Below are 15,859 nucleotides of genomic sequence, written 5' to 3' on the forward strand. Positions count from 1 at the left end.
AAGCAGGCAAGAACCATGCATCTTGAGGTCTCCTCACTCACAGAACTAGAATTTGCAGTCACTCCAAGTTTGAAGACAAGTTGGAAAAAGATAGATTGTGAGAACAGTACTCAGGACCAGAATAAATAAACTTTCTAGATAAATTTCATGTTACACAGCAGGCACCAGGAAAAGAAGACTGAACCACATCGTCAGAATAGCCTACCCGTAGTGGGAGGGGAAGGACACAGACTTAGGACACAGGATGCTTGTGATCTGCTTGGTAACACCCAGCAGACAAGGTCAAGGCCCAGTGGTTAGCCTCTAGTACTGTTTCAAATTAGGCTAACAGAATAGTCAATACTAAAGCACATCTCTTTTGAGAGCTAGTCAAATTCCCCAACTCAAAAAAAAAAAAAAAAAAAAATTGACCTGTGAACTGGATTAGGGTGCAACAGTACTCAGTAAGTCTACTTGTAGAAAGTCTAACTGTAGAAAGCAGAAACTCATAAATATCCTGAGAGTTGAGATGTTTCAGGTGACACCAATCATTTGATCTACCTATAAAATATAAGTAAATTCTGATTAAGATGGTGAGTATAAATCCTAAAAATAACCAAACTTACAATGGAATAAGAGCAAACAAGTTTAAGAAAATGGAATTCTGTTTTTCCTCTATTCTACAGTGCCCATCACAGACAAGCTTAGACATGACTTATCCAACCATGGGTTGGAGAATCAAAATGTCATCTAACCCAGTGGTACAACAGCTCTGTGTATTCCTCTGCATGCTGCTTATGTTTTAATTGGTTTTGTCTAAATTGATTTTATTTAGTTAAAAAGAAATTCCAGTGCTTAAGTTATTACCAGTTGGGCTGGGGATGTGGCTCAAGCGGTAGCGCACTCGCCTGGCATGCGTGTGGCCCGGGTTCGATCCTCAGCACCACATACCAACAAAGATGTTGTGTCTGCCGAGAACTAAAAAAATAAATATTAAAAATTCTCTCTCTCTCTCTCTCTCTCACTCTCTCTCCTCTCTCACTCTCTCTTTAAAAAAAAAAAGTTATTACCAGCTCATTTAGCAAAAGAAAAGCTGTTAAGAAAATGTGTTTTTAAAATTATATTTTAAAACAAATTCTAAGGGGAGGGGAGGGGGGATAGTAGAGGATAGGAAAGGCAGCAGAATACAACAGACACTAGTATGGCAATATGTAAATCAGTGGAAGTGTAACTGATGTGACTCTGCAATCTGTATACGGGGTAAAAATGGGAGTTCATAACCCACTTGAATCAAAGTGTGAAATATGATATATCAAGAACTATGTAATGTTTTGAACAACCAATAAAAAAATTTAAAAAAATAAAAAAATAAAACAAATTCTATTTTAACCTAACATTCTATATATTGCTATACCAGCTACAACCTGAATTGAGTACTATATCAGAAGATGGGAAAGAATACCAGCTGAGGATAGAGAGTACAATTCCTATTGTTTGTTCTGAATTTAGTGAGCTTGATCAAGAATGCAAAATCTCATTAAAGCTGAAAACTGTTGATCAAGGTAATATACTAAATTCATTTGATATTGTTATTAGATTTCAAATGGTAACTGATGCTTTTTCTCCTCTAGGAAAAGTCCCTGTAATATACTCATCTACTAAATTATACTGCATGTTTACATCAAATTATAGCTGAATCATATTAATAATGCTGGATCAAATTGATGATTGCCAAAGTAAATCCTGTTTATTCTTCTTGGGATCAAAGGATATGTTTAAAATAATAGTGAACAATCTCCTCTTTGTAGTCATCTTCCTGTACCCTTTCTTCTTTTTCATCCTTCTCCTTCTAATTTTCATTCTGCTTCTCATTCTCTTAACTTGTTCCTTTCTTTGCTTTATTTTCAGAGATTGAAGGACAAACTGTTCTTTTAAGATTTTCCAAATCACCCTCAATGAGGGAGGTGTGATAAGTTATACTAAAAGTTCAGGTTATGAAACACGGATCTCATAACACATGTTTCACACTTTTTAATGTAAGATAAGTTTGTGGATCTTTAAATTCTTCCATCTAAATTGCTAATTCTGCAAATGTCATATTGCAAGGTCGCATATACTTCACTGTGACAGCCATATAAAGAGAATGGAAACCCACTCGTAGTGTTGACAAGATGGAATATCAGAGGAGAAACCATGAAGAGCAGTGGTTGGGTTGATTGAGTTCTCTTCCCCCTTAAGTCTCTGATCAAATCAAGTAAGAGATATATAGACCTAACCTATAAGAGAGATTACAGTTCTGTTCACATACCACATGCTGTTTTAGCCAGCTTTTCACTGCTATAACTGAAAGACTGACAAGAACAATTTTAGAGGAGGAAAAGTTTTTGGGGGGTTCATGTTTTCAGGGGTATCACTTACTAGGCGGCTGGCCCCATTGTTCTGGACCCAAGATGGGCAGAACATCATGGAAGAAGGGCATGGCAGAGGAAAGCAGGTCAGGACCTGGCCACCAAGAACAGAAAGAAGGGGACTTCCTCTCACCTAGGACAAATGTCTACCTCAGAAGCATGTTCCAATGACTCTCCTCCTTCAGCCACACCTTACCAGCCTACAATGACCACCCAATTGACTTTTCTCAGGATATTAATGCACTAATTAGGTTGGAACTAGCATAACATAATTATTGCACCTCTAAATTCTTTTTATACCAGGGATTGAAACCAGGAGTGCTCAAATACTGAGCTACATCTCCAACTCTTTTTTTCATTTTATATTTTGAGACAGGGTCTCTCAAGGTTGCTTAGGGTCTCACCAAGATGCTGAGGCTGGCTTTGAACTTGAAATCGTCCTGCCTCAGCTTCCTGAGCAGCTGGGATTACAGGCATGTGCCACCTTGCCTGGCTTCTACCTCTAAACTTTCTTATACTGTCACACATGAGTTTTTGGGAGACAATAATATCTAAACCATAATACATACCTTTTATAGTACAAAAGTACAATGCATACTTTTGTAGGTCTTAATGTCCATGTTCAAAAGGATAAAAAGGCCACACAGTATAACGGGGTCAGAGACAATCTCATGAGAATGGTGATCCAAGAAAAAATAAGGGTAAGGAGATAGAGAAATTAAGAGATGTCTTCCTAAGATATTTGACAGTTAAAAAGGCTTGATTAATGCCCAGCTACTAACCCAGATTTAAGGAGCACCATGAGCAACATTATATTTTAATACAGCCTTAAAAATATGGAATAATGACCTTTTTCTCAGACATTTAGACATAGTTTTACTTCAACTTACCTTTTGAATACCTAATAGGAAAATGTTACTACAATTTATGGTCAAAATAGAAAGGATACAATGCTATTGTTGTTTTTCAAAATTGTATTGAGCAAAGATTTCCTTCACTTAAAAGAATATCTTAAAATATATTTGCATGCTCTCAAATCTTTCAGTGAAGCAGGCATCGCCAGTGTAAAGATAGCATTAAATATACTTCCTACATGTTAGAAGTTTGTGTGTTCTTATTCTTTGTTAGTTAAAAATTCTTCCTGCCCCTCTTCTCTGTCTCTTTTTCTGTCTTTTCGGTCTTTCTCCTAGTGGAAAATTTCTGGATTTCATTTTGGATATTCCTCTTCTTAGGTATTTAAGTGTATTTCTATTAAATATCTACTTTCATAGGGAATATGTTGGTGTCTCAGTGAATTTCTACACAGACAGTGTTGCTTTTACTCAGGCTTAAGAGAAGGATGTTCAGCCCTCATATCATAAACTAGGCAGGTGAGATCATTGGCAGTGACCACCATTGGTCATTGTATTCAAGTCCCAAATGCCCCATATTCACCTTAGGAAGCCAGTTAAGAGTTTGAGTATTTCCATTGTGTTTTTATGTGTATGAGAAAAGTTTATATTTCTAGGAAAAGCACATAAAAGAAAATTTTCCTGAATTTTGACACCAATGCAGTGTACCTGTACCTAACCATTATAATTCCATTCCTGAATAATTTGTGTGGGAGAAAAGATAAGAGTTTTTAAGTTCTTTCTTCCTCCTTCATTCCTAGAAGGACTTTTTAATCATTAATTGTATATAAAAAATACTACCTTTTGCCAGTTTTGAGGGGGAAATCCTTTTGTTTTTGGTCTATTTATATAAATTTTTTATTCTTTGCTACCATTTCCTTTTTAAATTTGTTTCTTGGGCTAAAGCTGTAGTTCAGTGTTAGAGTGCTTGTCTAGCACATGTGAAGCAACGGGTTCAATCTTCAGCCCCACATAAAAATAAATAAATTAAAGTATAAAAAAATATTTTTGCATTCTTTGTTACCTAGATGAGGGAGTTTGTGAATGTATTGGCACATTTGAGAGGCGAAGGGTGATAGTTTACTACGGGTCTGGGGTTGGCTTTTCATTTGTGTTGACTTTACTATTTCTTAAGATGATGAACCTTATATAAATAATTAAATCCATTACTATAATTTCCAGTGTATGAGACATGAAGAAATGCCCTAAAATTTATTATAGAACAATCTGGACATGGGGTGCAGTTGTTAATTAGAAAAAGAAATCAAATTATGAGTCTTGCTACTAGAATTATGACTTTTTTAAAGGAAAGACAACTTTTGCTTATTGCTTTTTTAAATCTTCTTAGACAGTTTTTAGCACATAATAATTGCACATGTACAGTGTACATTGTACATATACTTGAAGTATACATACATGTACTTCAAAACATGTAAATAAAATATATTGATCAAATCAAAGTTATTCATATCTTCATCTCTATCATTACTTTGTTATTTACTGCTTTTCAATTTTATCTGGGAGCATATGGATTGGTAACTTGGTTGAAAATAAATAGTAATGTATATGTATGTACAAATATATGTATATTTTCAAGTTTATCAATTATCTGTAAAAATCAGGTAGATTCAATAACTTTTTTTTTCTTATTCTAACTAGGATCCCAGTCTTGCGGTTATACATGATATGGAGATTCATTGTGGCATATTCATAGATGTACATAGGAAAGTTGTGTCAGATTCATTCCACTGTATTTCCAATTTGTTTTAACTTAGATGAAAATTTCAAAAATATTTTTTTAAGAAAGAGAAAATGCTTTAAGAGTAATCACTTTATTTAATGTTTCATATGTTTATACTGTTGGGAAAATTATCAACTTTTTATTATTAAATAGGTAAAGAACACCTTGGCTTAAACTTGGCACTGTCTTCCTGCAATGTGGACCTCCACCAGACAACATCCTGTGCCAATGGCACCTGTGGCCAAGCTTCCCTGTATTACACCGCTGTCTCAGATTTTTCCCAAGATGGAGACAGAGTTACAAACATTGTTGTAGAACCTATAGTGAATAAGGATTTCCTGTGGAACAACTATATTCCAGACAGCATCCAGGTTGACAAATTTAAAATAATCTTTATAATTTAAACTTAAAATGATATGTGTATTTTATCACTGTATCTTGTAAATTTTAATTTTAGAATTATTTGATAATTATGAGTTTTAAATTATTCCATTTTCAATATGTAAGACAAGAATTAATGAAAAATCCATTGCAGTTGTGATGAATAATTGTCACTGAATACCAATAATAATTTTATCAAAAATATCTTTGTTTTTAAGATCAGAGTCAAGGATGTCCCAACAGCTTACTGCTATTCATTTACTGATCCACATATAATTACCTTTGATGGCAGGTAATTTCCTAAAAGTCTTTTCTTTTAAACATTGTTGTTTGTTTTGGTTTCACTGTTGTTTTGTTTTAACCAGCATTCTGTTTGATCATTTCTTAGTCCTGTTCACTGGAAAATTAGAAAAGAAAGTCATGTTTTGCCATCACTGATTTGTTTGAAGATACTAATTTATTTGTATAGAATTTTTTCTTAAGTCTATTGTATTATAGTTGTTAGCCTTAATTTGTAGAAATGAAGTTTATGACAAATGGAAGTTATCGTTTTGTTTGCCATGTATTTGTTTTTAATAATTTCATTATTTGCATCAGAGATGTTTACTGTGATATTTATTGTGATACACTGTTTTGTATTTATATATAATGAAATAATCTTTAAGTTTTAGGAAAATAACTAACACACTAGAATTTTTAAATAACAAATCAGCTTTAATTTATAATGAGAATACTCATGGAAAAAATAATTACAACTTCATAAAAGCCTGAATATTTAACTCTAGAATTTAAGTAAACTGAGCAACATGACCAAAAAGAAATAATCTAAGTCACACTGCTATTAATATCTGCATAGCAAAATTAAGCTCAGTGATACTATTCTGAGGGATATCATATTCTTAAGGAAAATGATACTGTATTGTTGATTCAAAATTCTCATCCTGATGCATGGTAATTTTTTCTTTTAATTTTTAAAAACTGTAATGTGATCATTTCCAGTAAAGTCACTCAATATGAAAAATAGACATAGAATCCTTCAGTAAAATGATACTCCACAGATCTGAGCAAGAATTGAGAAATCGTTGGAACTTATTATCTGATGCAAAATTTTCTTCTATGGTTATAATTGAAATCTTTAGAATTTTGGTGGAAAAAAACTCAAGAAATGGTGATGTATTTAATCTGACTTAATTCAACAAGATTAATTGTGCAGCAGCTTGGTGACAAGCCATGTTCTAAGTGCTGGGGGATGTGACAGTGAACGAGAGAATATCATTCCCTCATACAGCCGACCTCTGAACAGAGGAAAAGAGAGATTAACACAATCAGTTAATAAAGTATGTAGTGTGTCTGAGGAAGAAACATGCCATGAAGAAAACTAAATCAGGTGAAAAGGGAAGGCTGCAATTAGGGTTAGTAATTTATATTAAATAGACTTGTTATGGAAAGCCATTTTGATGGTAATGTGAACAAATTCTTGAAGACCAGAGACAGCAAGTTCATGCCACTTGGAAGGCCTCCCTCCTCTAGGAGCGAAGCCTCTCTGGGGTTATGAAAGGGAAGAAAAGAGTAGTGAGAGAGAAGCAAGTGTTTCATTCAGTGCATCCAAACAAATGCTCATGACCCAAAAATGTGCTGGGAATCTTTATTTATCATTCTAACATCAAAATATATGGAAAGCCTGTAAATGAATGTAATACATAGTTAGTTTATAACATACTATTGTGATGTTTTATAACCAACTCTTAATGCAGTTCACTTTTGTTAATGATAGAGTATATGATAATTTCAAGACTGGAACATTTGTGCTTTATAAGAGTACAACACGTGATTTTGAAGTCCATGTGCGTCAATGGGACTGCGGAAGCCTGCACTACCCTGTGTCATGTAACTGTGGGTTTGTGGCCAAAGAAGGAGGAGATATCGTTACTTTCGATATGTGCAGTGGTCAGCTACATGAATTACGACCATATTTATTTGTAAAGAGCCAAGATGCATCCAGCAATATCAAGATAAGTGAATCTTATTTAGGACGAAAAGTCACAGTACGTATGATTTTGTACTATTAAAAATAGTTTCCCTTTTTCTCATTTTGAATAAACTATACATCTCTGTTAAATTAGGAGCTATCATATTTTTATTTTATTTTTTTAGTTGGAGATGGACACAATATCTTTGTTTTATTTACTTATTTTTGTATGTGGTGCTGAGGATTGAACCCAGTGCCAGACCAAAAGCAGATGATTAGGTGGATTTCCGCTTGTATCCTATGAATATGCTGTCGCGTGCCATGTTGCTGTTGGCTGTCCCAAAACACACACCCTGAATTCAGGAACAAAGTGGCTCCAATGAAAGTGGACAGTTGAGTCAGACAAAAAACAAAAGGGACAGATCCCACAGGATCTCACTTATGTGGAACAGCTGCAGGAGGGAGATGTGCAGACTGTTTCAGGCTTGTCCATATCATTCCAGTCACAGGGGCATCTGGAGATGAAGGGGACCCCTCTGCCTCCACCTGTTCCCCCTCTCCTGTTCTTTTCTGTTCTTTCTCCCATGTTTCTGCGGAAGTAGGAATGGTTCTTAATAAATTTGTTTCTTACAAATCTTAAACTAAAATTAATGCTCCTAGAAAAAAAGTGTTTAACTAAAACTCTACAATGATGTACACAATAAAACACATTGTAGTCATGAAAACGACAGAGTAGGCTATGCTTACAGACAGGCAAAGACATTCATGAAATATAGAAAAGACTTTTGAAGAATTTGCATCAAGATCTTAGCATTAGCCGTTAACATCCTCCCTCTGCCACTTGGGTAGAAATATAAATTTTGTTTGTGTTTAAAATCATTTTGTGTAATGAACGCATACTAGTTTTGTAAAAAGAAAAGCTCATTTTAGATTTAAAAAAAAACTAAAAGGGGAACAAGTATCAGCGAAGCAAACACCGATGTTATACCTTTGTTGACTCTTAGAAGAGAGTTTTTCCTCATGTACTTCCAAGTGAGTGGTCTGGGACAGGTGCTATTCCTGTAACAGAGAGAGGTGCTCACAGTTAGATGACACAGGCTCTTGTTCTGATTGCCAACTCCCCACGCAACCCATGGTTTTAATGTGGTTTCTATTTGCCAGCTTGTGGCAAGAGAATGCTGATTGGCCACAGGAATGTCCACTCCTTCAGAATTATATTAATCTGTGTAAATTAATTATTTGTGAGTCTAATTCCATATTAAATAACTATTATCAGAAGCATAACTCGGTTGGCCAAGGTCATAGCTCAGTTGTAGAACAGTTGCAAGTCCCTGGTTTCAATCCCCAGCACCAAAAAAAAAAAAAAAAAAAGTAAATAAACATTACTATTACTTGGTAAATGTTGTCTTTAAGATTTATAACTGGGCTGGGGATGTGGCTCAAGCGGTAGCGCGCTCGCCTGGCGTGCATGCGGCCCGGGTTCGATCCTCAGCACCACATACAAATAAAGATGTTGTGTCCACCGAAAACTAAAAAATAAATATTAAAAAATTTCTCTCTCTCTCTCTCTCTTTAAAAAAAAAGATTTATAATTGTTTTCATTATATATCACATTTTGGTTTAAATTGTTTAAGGAAAGAAGTCACAATTAATATATATCAATAAAAATCAGTAGACGTTCAAATTCTAAATCAGAAAAAAATGCAAAAATTTATTATTTTAAAATAAAGCAATAAAAAAGAAGTTGTCCCCTGGGGGGGGGGATAAAAAAGACCAACCTGGAACAGTTTACTTATTTTTTCCCTGAGGACCACACTGAGGATATCCACTAAGAGTTTATCCCCTAGTATTTTATTCTGTTTATATGGGAGAAGTGCCTGAGTTTGCTTCTTATTTCTTAAATAACACTTTTTTCTTAATCTACATTGAATATGGCTTTCACATCTTCTGTTTATATGTTGGTTTCAGATTTCATTTTCTTCTGGAGCATTTATTCGTGCTGACTTGAGTGAATGGGGCATGAGTTTAACCATTAGGGCATCTAGTTCGGATTACAAAAACACTTTAGGACTCTGTGGAACCTTTGATGAGAACCCAGAAAATGATTTCCATGATAAAAATGGGATCAAAATTGATCAACATTTTAATAATTGTGCTGCTTTTATTAACGAATGGAGGTAAGAAACTAATTTTCATTTGTGATTGTGTTAATATTAGACTTAAATGTGAAGAGTCTCTGACTTTGGCAACGCATTCCTGGGAAAAATGTTCTGGTTCAAATAACTTTCGTTTTCTGTTTTTAATCTGGAAGGATTTTACCCGGGAGAAGCATGTTTGACAAGATGCCAATTTCTCAGACTTTGCCTGCAAAACTATCCTATTGTAGCTGCTCATTGGATACCGCCTCCAGGTACCCGTTTTCTAATCATCTGGATGGTTTTCCTCAACCAGAAATTGCTTCAGGTTGCAAAGACCTCAAACATGTCAGATTCTCTTCTTTGATACCAGAACTAGATGTCACCTCTGAATATATTAATTCAGAAGCTCTGGTTGGGAGGATAAACAAGCATACATCTAGCGAAGAAAATAATTTGAATTTCTTACTGCAAGGAAAGAAGTACATAGACCTCACCAAAAGGGACGTACATTTACAATATCCTGGCAATGAAAAACAAGAATATTCAGACAACCAGAAACATAAGCAGGAACAGGGTCGCCACAGCCAAAAAATGAGGTGGAATCCACAAAACAGATGGAAACGGCAACATTTCAATGAGTTTCCTCCTTTGTTTGCTTTCCAAAGTCTCAGCCAGACCAACCTGGAACAGTTTACTTATTTTTTCCCTGAGGACCACACTGAAGATATCCACCAAGAGTTTGTCCCCCAGTGGCCAACACCCTCTGGCCTTACCCAGGACAGCAGCCTGAAACTATGTCAGCGCACTCTAGCCAACTCCAGCATAGGCAGGCTCTGTTTTGACTTTCTTGGTAAAAGACTAGACCATGCTGTAGATATGTGTGTTAAGGACATTCTGTTAAAAGATGATGTTAGCTGGGCAGAAGCAGGTGTGGCCCTTCTAGAAAATGAATGTGAAAAGAGGATTTTGGAAGAGTGGAAATATAACACAAAAGAATATGGCAAGTCAATTGAAGACATTCTCTTGGTATTAAAATGTCCCAATTTATGCAGCGGCAATGGGCAGTGTATGAATTGGGGGTGTGCATGTCTCCCAGGCTTCAGCTCCTATGATTGCAGTGATTGGTATGGTAAGTAAACACTCTTAAACGTTAATGTTGTGCAGGAAATTTGATTATGAAAATATATTTGTTCTTTTTTGACTTAATTATCTTAGGGCTTATGAAGATCGTATAGTGATAAAAGATACAAATTAAAATGATTAATACGTTAATGATTTCCCCAAAGTGTTTCATCTCATTCAGAGAAAAGTTGAAGTTGTTGTAATTACCTGTAAGGCACACCGTGATCTGGCACACAGAATCCTTTCAGACTCCTCTCCTGCAACTGTCACCCTCTCACCATCCCACTACAGCTACTTTAGTCTCTGCTGTTTTTGAAAATGCCAGTTTACTCTGTCTCCTGGCCTTTGCTTGCAACTAACTGGTCCTTCTACCTGTTTAGAATAATCGTTTTCCTAGGACTCAAATTTAACATGTTTTAAGGACTGTGTTTATATTATCTTGCTAACCATGCTAGTTTGTTATATAGTATAAACTGTTCTGTCTCAAAATGTTAGAGAAAGAAAATTTTTTTAAATGTTGACTTGGTTTATTTAACCAGTAAACCAGTAATTCTTGATTTCCCTCCCACAACCACCATCCTTCCCTTTTCCATTTAGAGTCTCTTCTATCTCAGTAAATGCAAAAACTTCACTCTGATGGCCCAAGTTAAAAACTTGCAGGTATTGACTTTTCTGTTTCTCCCATGCCTCAAGTTTAACTCCATAGCAGCAAGTCCAGTTCTAGCTTCAAAGCATTTCATTTCTTTCCTTGCTACAGCCTTGGTCCAAACCACCACTGTCTCTCACCTGGATCATCATAGATTCTCTCAAAGCTTATTTTCTATGCAGCAGAAGCCAGTGACCCCTTTGAAATGTAAGTCAGATCACATTGCTTCTCTGCTTAAATCCTTCAAATGGCTTGCCCTATTTTTCAGAATAAAATCCACAACTCTTTACATGGACCTCAGATAATCTGAGGCTCCCCCTCACTCTCAGTTCATTAAGCGCTCTTCCCCAAGTTCACTGCTCTTCCGCCACATTGGCTGCTTTGTTGTTCTTACAGATCTGCTCCTACCTCAGGGCCTTTGTACTTACTGCTCTCTTATTGGAGCATTCTTTCACCACACAACTTCACGACTAACCTTTTTCATTTCTCTGTTCAAGTGTCATATTATCAGAAAATCCATCCATGGTCATTCAGAATAAAGAATAAAGTATTTTTCACAAAACCTCATAATCAAATCTTAAAACATTAATGACAGCACTGGTAGCAAGTATAATGACATTGTTGACATTGTTGTAGGTTTAACGGTAGGTAGCATCACATTTAATACCAGAATGCTCTTAACATTTAATGGTTTAATTAATGTAAATAGTATTTGGGTGTACTTTGAAGTATTATTTTACACATGCTTTTCATTTGGGCTTTGAGGCATAATTATGTAGTTTTTTTTTTTCCGGAATTAAAAAAACATGTTCTATTTGTTATAATTGTTCTCCAAAGACAAAGTTCCTGAAATCACAGAGCTTGAGAATGCTGGATTCTGTGATGTTCAAAAGCATAATTGTACGATGGTGAGAGTTTTTGGTCAAGGCTTCAAAGAATCACCTTCCATTAACTGTGAAGTTACTAAACTGCAGGTATGTTAATTACAGATTTTCTGAGAAATTATGGAAAATAATTTATAAGTTATTCAGATTAATTCTGTATTGAATTAATTAATTCAATCGGCCACATAATCCCAAAGGGTGTTAGGTCCACAGAGAGTGAAGGAAGATGATTTAAGTTGCTTAACCTTGAAAACTTCCACATTTGTAAGCTTTCTTGAAGTGTTTTATATTATTTTTACTGAGGTATTGGCCACTGTTTTCATTCATAATAAAAAAAAGTAAAAGACGATCAAGCTTGAAATACTGAGGCATTTTATATTTTAAATTGCAACACCACAAATAGTGGAGATGGATTTTAGCCAAGACATCCTGCATGAACTGTAAAATCCAGGGACATGAATGTTTCCCTTCTACAAAACAAAAAACAAGGGCTAATTGTGCTCATCCTTTGTATTCCTTTACTATGGGTTTCATATTGGAAAGTACCACCCTCCCCCATATTAGCATGTTTTTTCCTTGAACTAAGCATTTTTCTTTCTTACATGACATGAATCCCAGTTTGAACATTAGCATAGCAAATTATACCTTATTTTTGATGATTTCTAATATGACCTTCCTTTTCTTTATTCAAGTAGAAGTTTTATTTTATGGACAGCTCTTTGAATTTAGAAAGGTTTTATGTGGATAAGCTGAAAGTTAAAGTAGTAAAATAGTAAATAGTACTTTAACATTCTTCTTTCTTTTTCTCTAAATTGATAAATCCAGATGTGGTTCTGAGATTGAGACTTTACAAGAGGAAATAATCTTTGCATGTTTTTTTGTCATAGGGTTATGAATAACAAATATGCTTCTTTCATGATTTTAATGATAGAGTCTTTCTAAATTAGTTGCAAATTATTCTAATTCCAATGAAATAGCAAAACACACAATAGACAGATATATACGTAATTTCAACATCACCCAAGAGAGTCCATATGCTTTTGGTCTTGATAGAGTAAATTATATGACATCATGCTATAATTAAATGATTTACCAGAAGAGAATTTTATAGATTTCTATTCTCTTGGAAGTTAAATTTTGTATTTATTTTCAGCTACTTACTGGTTGTGATTTACTCTCACACTGCTTCCCTCTTCCAAAATCGTGGAATTTTTAACATACTTTGCAGAACAATAGAAATAAATCAATGTGCTTAATTACTAAAACCAAGATGAGAATGTGCATCAAGTATTTATATGTATTATTACAGTCGTCTTCCCTGGCCTTGATCTTGCCCAGTGCTGGGTTCTGGCTTTTGCACCATTTGTTTCACTCCTTGAGTCAAGTCTAATTGACACTATTTTAAGACTCCCCACCCCACTGCTTGGGACCTGCAGGAGGCCTTGTGCTTGGTTTGTTTGGAACGTATGTGTTTTTCCACTACCTTTCTTGTACCTGGTCAGTGAACATGAATGGATTTCTGCTCACTTTTTTAGTTGGAATTTCAGTTCCCCTTGAAGATGGGTTTCTCTTAAAAATCTAGCTTTCTGAAACTAAAATTACAAGAAACCCTTCATTTCTTTCCATTTTATCAACTACTGTTTTAAAACATGTATTTTGGAATAATTCGAACCTTGCAGAGAAGCTGTAAAAATAATACAGAGGGGTTCCCAATAATTTTTCACCCTGCTTCTTCCTATATCTTCATCTTACACATCCATAAAACTGTTATGGAAACCAAAAAATTCAACTTGGTACAATAAAATTAAATAATTTACAAGCCTTATTCAGATTTTGCCAGGCATCCAATCTGATTCTGCAACCAATCCAAGATTTCATTTTGCATTTTGTTGTCATGTCTCTTCAATCTTCTTCAAATTGTGACAGTATATAGTTTGTCTTTCATGAATATGGCACTTTTGAAGAGTGCTTGCCAGTTATTTTGTAAAATGTTTCTTTCTTAAGATAGATAGAGGTTACGCCATTCTTCCTTCATCTTTTCATGATCAGTGTTTGTAATTACTGGTGATGTAAATTTTAATTACATATTTAAGGTGGCATTTCCATTAATCTCCACTGTAGATTTCCTATATTTCCTTTTGTAATTAATATGCTATAAGAAGACACTTATAGACAATGCTAATATGATTTCTTCTTATATTTTGTCTCCCTGATTTTAGCATTCAACTATAATTTTTGCTTGCAACAGTCATTACTGTGGCATTTACCAAAGGCAATTTCTATTTACATCATTTCTTCTACATATATTTATTATCTGAAATTGTACTGAAAGGGAAAGCTGTTCCTTGTTTCATGTTTGTTCATTCATTTACTCATATCAGATACTTATTTTATGAAGAATACTTATTTTATCTTATTTGATGCTATTATTATTTATTTTGCTTGTTGCTTAAATTATCCCAGATTTGAACATTGGGAGCTCTTTCAAGTAGATTCGCATGTCCCTTTCCTGTGCACTTATAATTTATTGTATAATTTCTCACATTCTCATCACACAATATTGCAGACTCATCTTGCATTTTCTCTACTCCAACCATAGAATCAACCATTTCTCAAAAGAACTCTGTTCTATTTATTAAATAATGTTACTTAAAAACCATGATTTGATGATTTGGGTGCAAAGTGTGCTCATCATCGCAGACTAGTTATTGATTCCTGTCCCTCTCAATGGATGAAGCTTGGAAATACATGTATATCTTCTTACACATATATCCTTAACCCTATCCCTATCTATCTATCTCTCATCTTCATGAACTGATTCTGATACCTCTAATTGCAATGCATACGATTCATTTCAGCCTTCTCTTGTCCCTTTACTCCTTCTTCACAAGTTAAAACTAGTTCTTGTTATTTGTATAGCATATTTTATCAATTTTAATATATGCAAATCAATTTTAGAAATCATAAACCATGCCTCTGTGAAAAAGAAAGTCGCAAAATGAGATCACAATTTACACGCAACTATTGTTTACCTAGTGACTTGTGTTGGCTGTTTTCTTTCCCTCTCTATTCAGAGTGGTTATGTGTTTCTTTTGCAACAAAACTGTGGTTTATTTTAGGTATAGATTATTTAGGGGTGTGTGAAATGTGGTTCTGAGAACTGGCTCTATACAAAAGGTACACACACAGAACTGTCACTTTCTTCTCATCCCTAGTACCAGCTTGCTATTACCCTTTATTTCCTTCCTGTTTTCTTGCATGGCCTGAAATATTTACATGCACAGCCATTATTTCCTGGTTTACCCTTAATGTGTGTTTTTTTTTTGACATAAAGGAACAGATAGACAGCATACCTCCTTTTTTTATACACAAAGGGTAGTATATTATAAATGACATTTTAAAATTTTTAGTAGAAATTTTTTTAAAATTTATTTATTTATTCTAATTTGTTATATTTGACAGCAGAATGCATTTCAATTCATAGTATACATATAGAGCACAACTTTTTATTTCTCTGGTTGTACACAAAATAGAATCACACCATTCATGTCTTCATACATGTACTTAGATTTATGATGTTCATCTCATTCCACTAACATTCTTACCCCTTACCCCCTCTCTTCTCCTCCCTCCCCTTTGCCCTATTCAAAGTTCCTCCATTCCTCCCATGCTCCCTTCCCACATTATAGATCAGCATCCAC

The 15,859-nt window shown here is 34.7% G+C and overlaps 1 protein-coding gene and 1 long non-coding RNA gene across 2 annotated transcripts in view; one reads left to right on the plus strand and one right to left on the minus strand.

Annotated features, from left to right (window-relative positions):
* LOC308643623 overlaps positions 1 to 15,859 on the minus strand; it is a 738,763-nt gene that overhangs the window by 446,968 nt on the left and 275,936 nt on the right. The gene's annotated exons all lie outside the window — the stretch shown is intronic.
* Positions 1 to 15,859, plus strand: part of VWDE (von Willebrand factor D and EGF domains) — a 66,548-nt gene that overhangs the window by 22,760 nt on the left and 27,929 nt on the right. The window contains exons 7-13 of the mRNA XM_081285119.1: positions 1,397 to 1,541; positions 5,172 to 5,389; positions 5,618 to 5,691; positions 7,174 to 7,444; positions 9,337 to 9,545; positions 9,680 to 10,635; positions 12,112 to 12,248. Coding sequence (XP_081141245.1) covers positions 1,397 to 1,541; positions 5,172 to 5,389; positions 5,618 to 5,691; positions 7,174 to 7,444; positions 9,337 to 9,545; positions 9,680 to 10,635; positions 12,112 to 12,248 — 2,010 coding nt within the window. The remainder of the gene's footprint in view (positions 1 to 1,396; positions 1,542 to 5,171; positions 5,390 to 5,617; positions 5,692 to 7,173; positions 7,445 to 9,336; positions 9,546 to 9,679; positions 10,636 to 12,111; positions 12,249 to 15,859) is intronic.

This window comes from Spermophilus citellus (assembly GCF_964194105.1).
Source record: "Spermophilus citellus genome assembly, chromosome: 3".
Classification (NCBI taxonomy): Eukaryota; Metazoa; Chordata; class Mammalia; order Rodentia; family Sciuridae; genus Spermophilus; species Spermophilus citellus.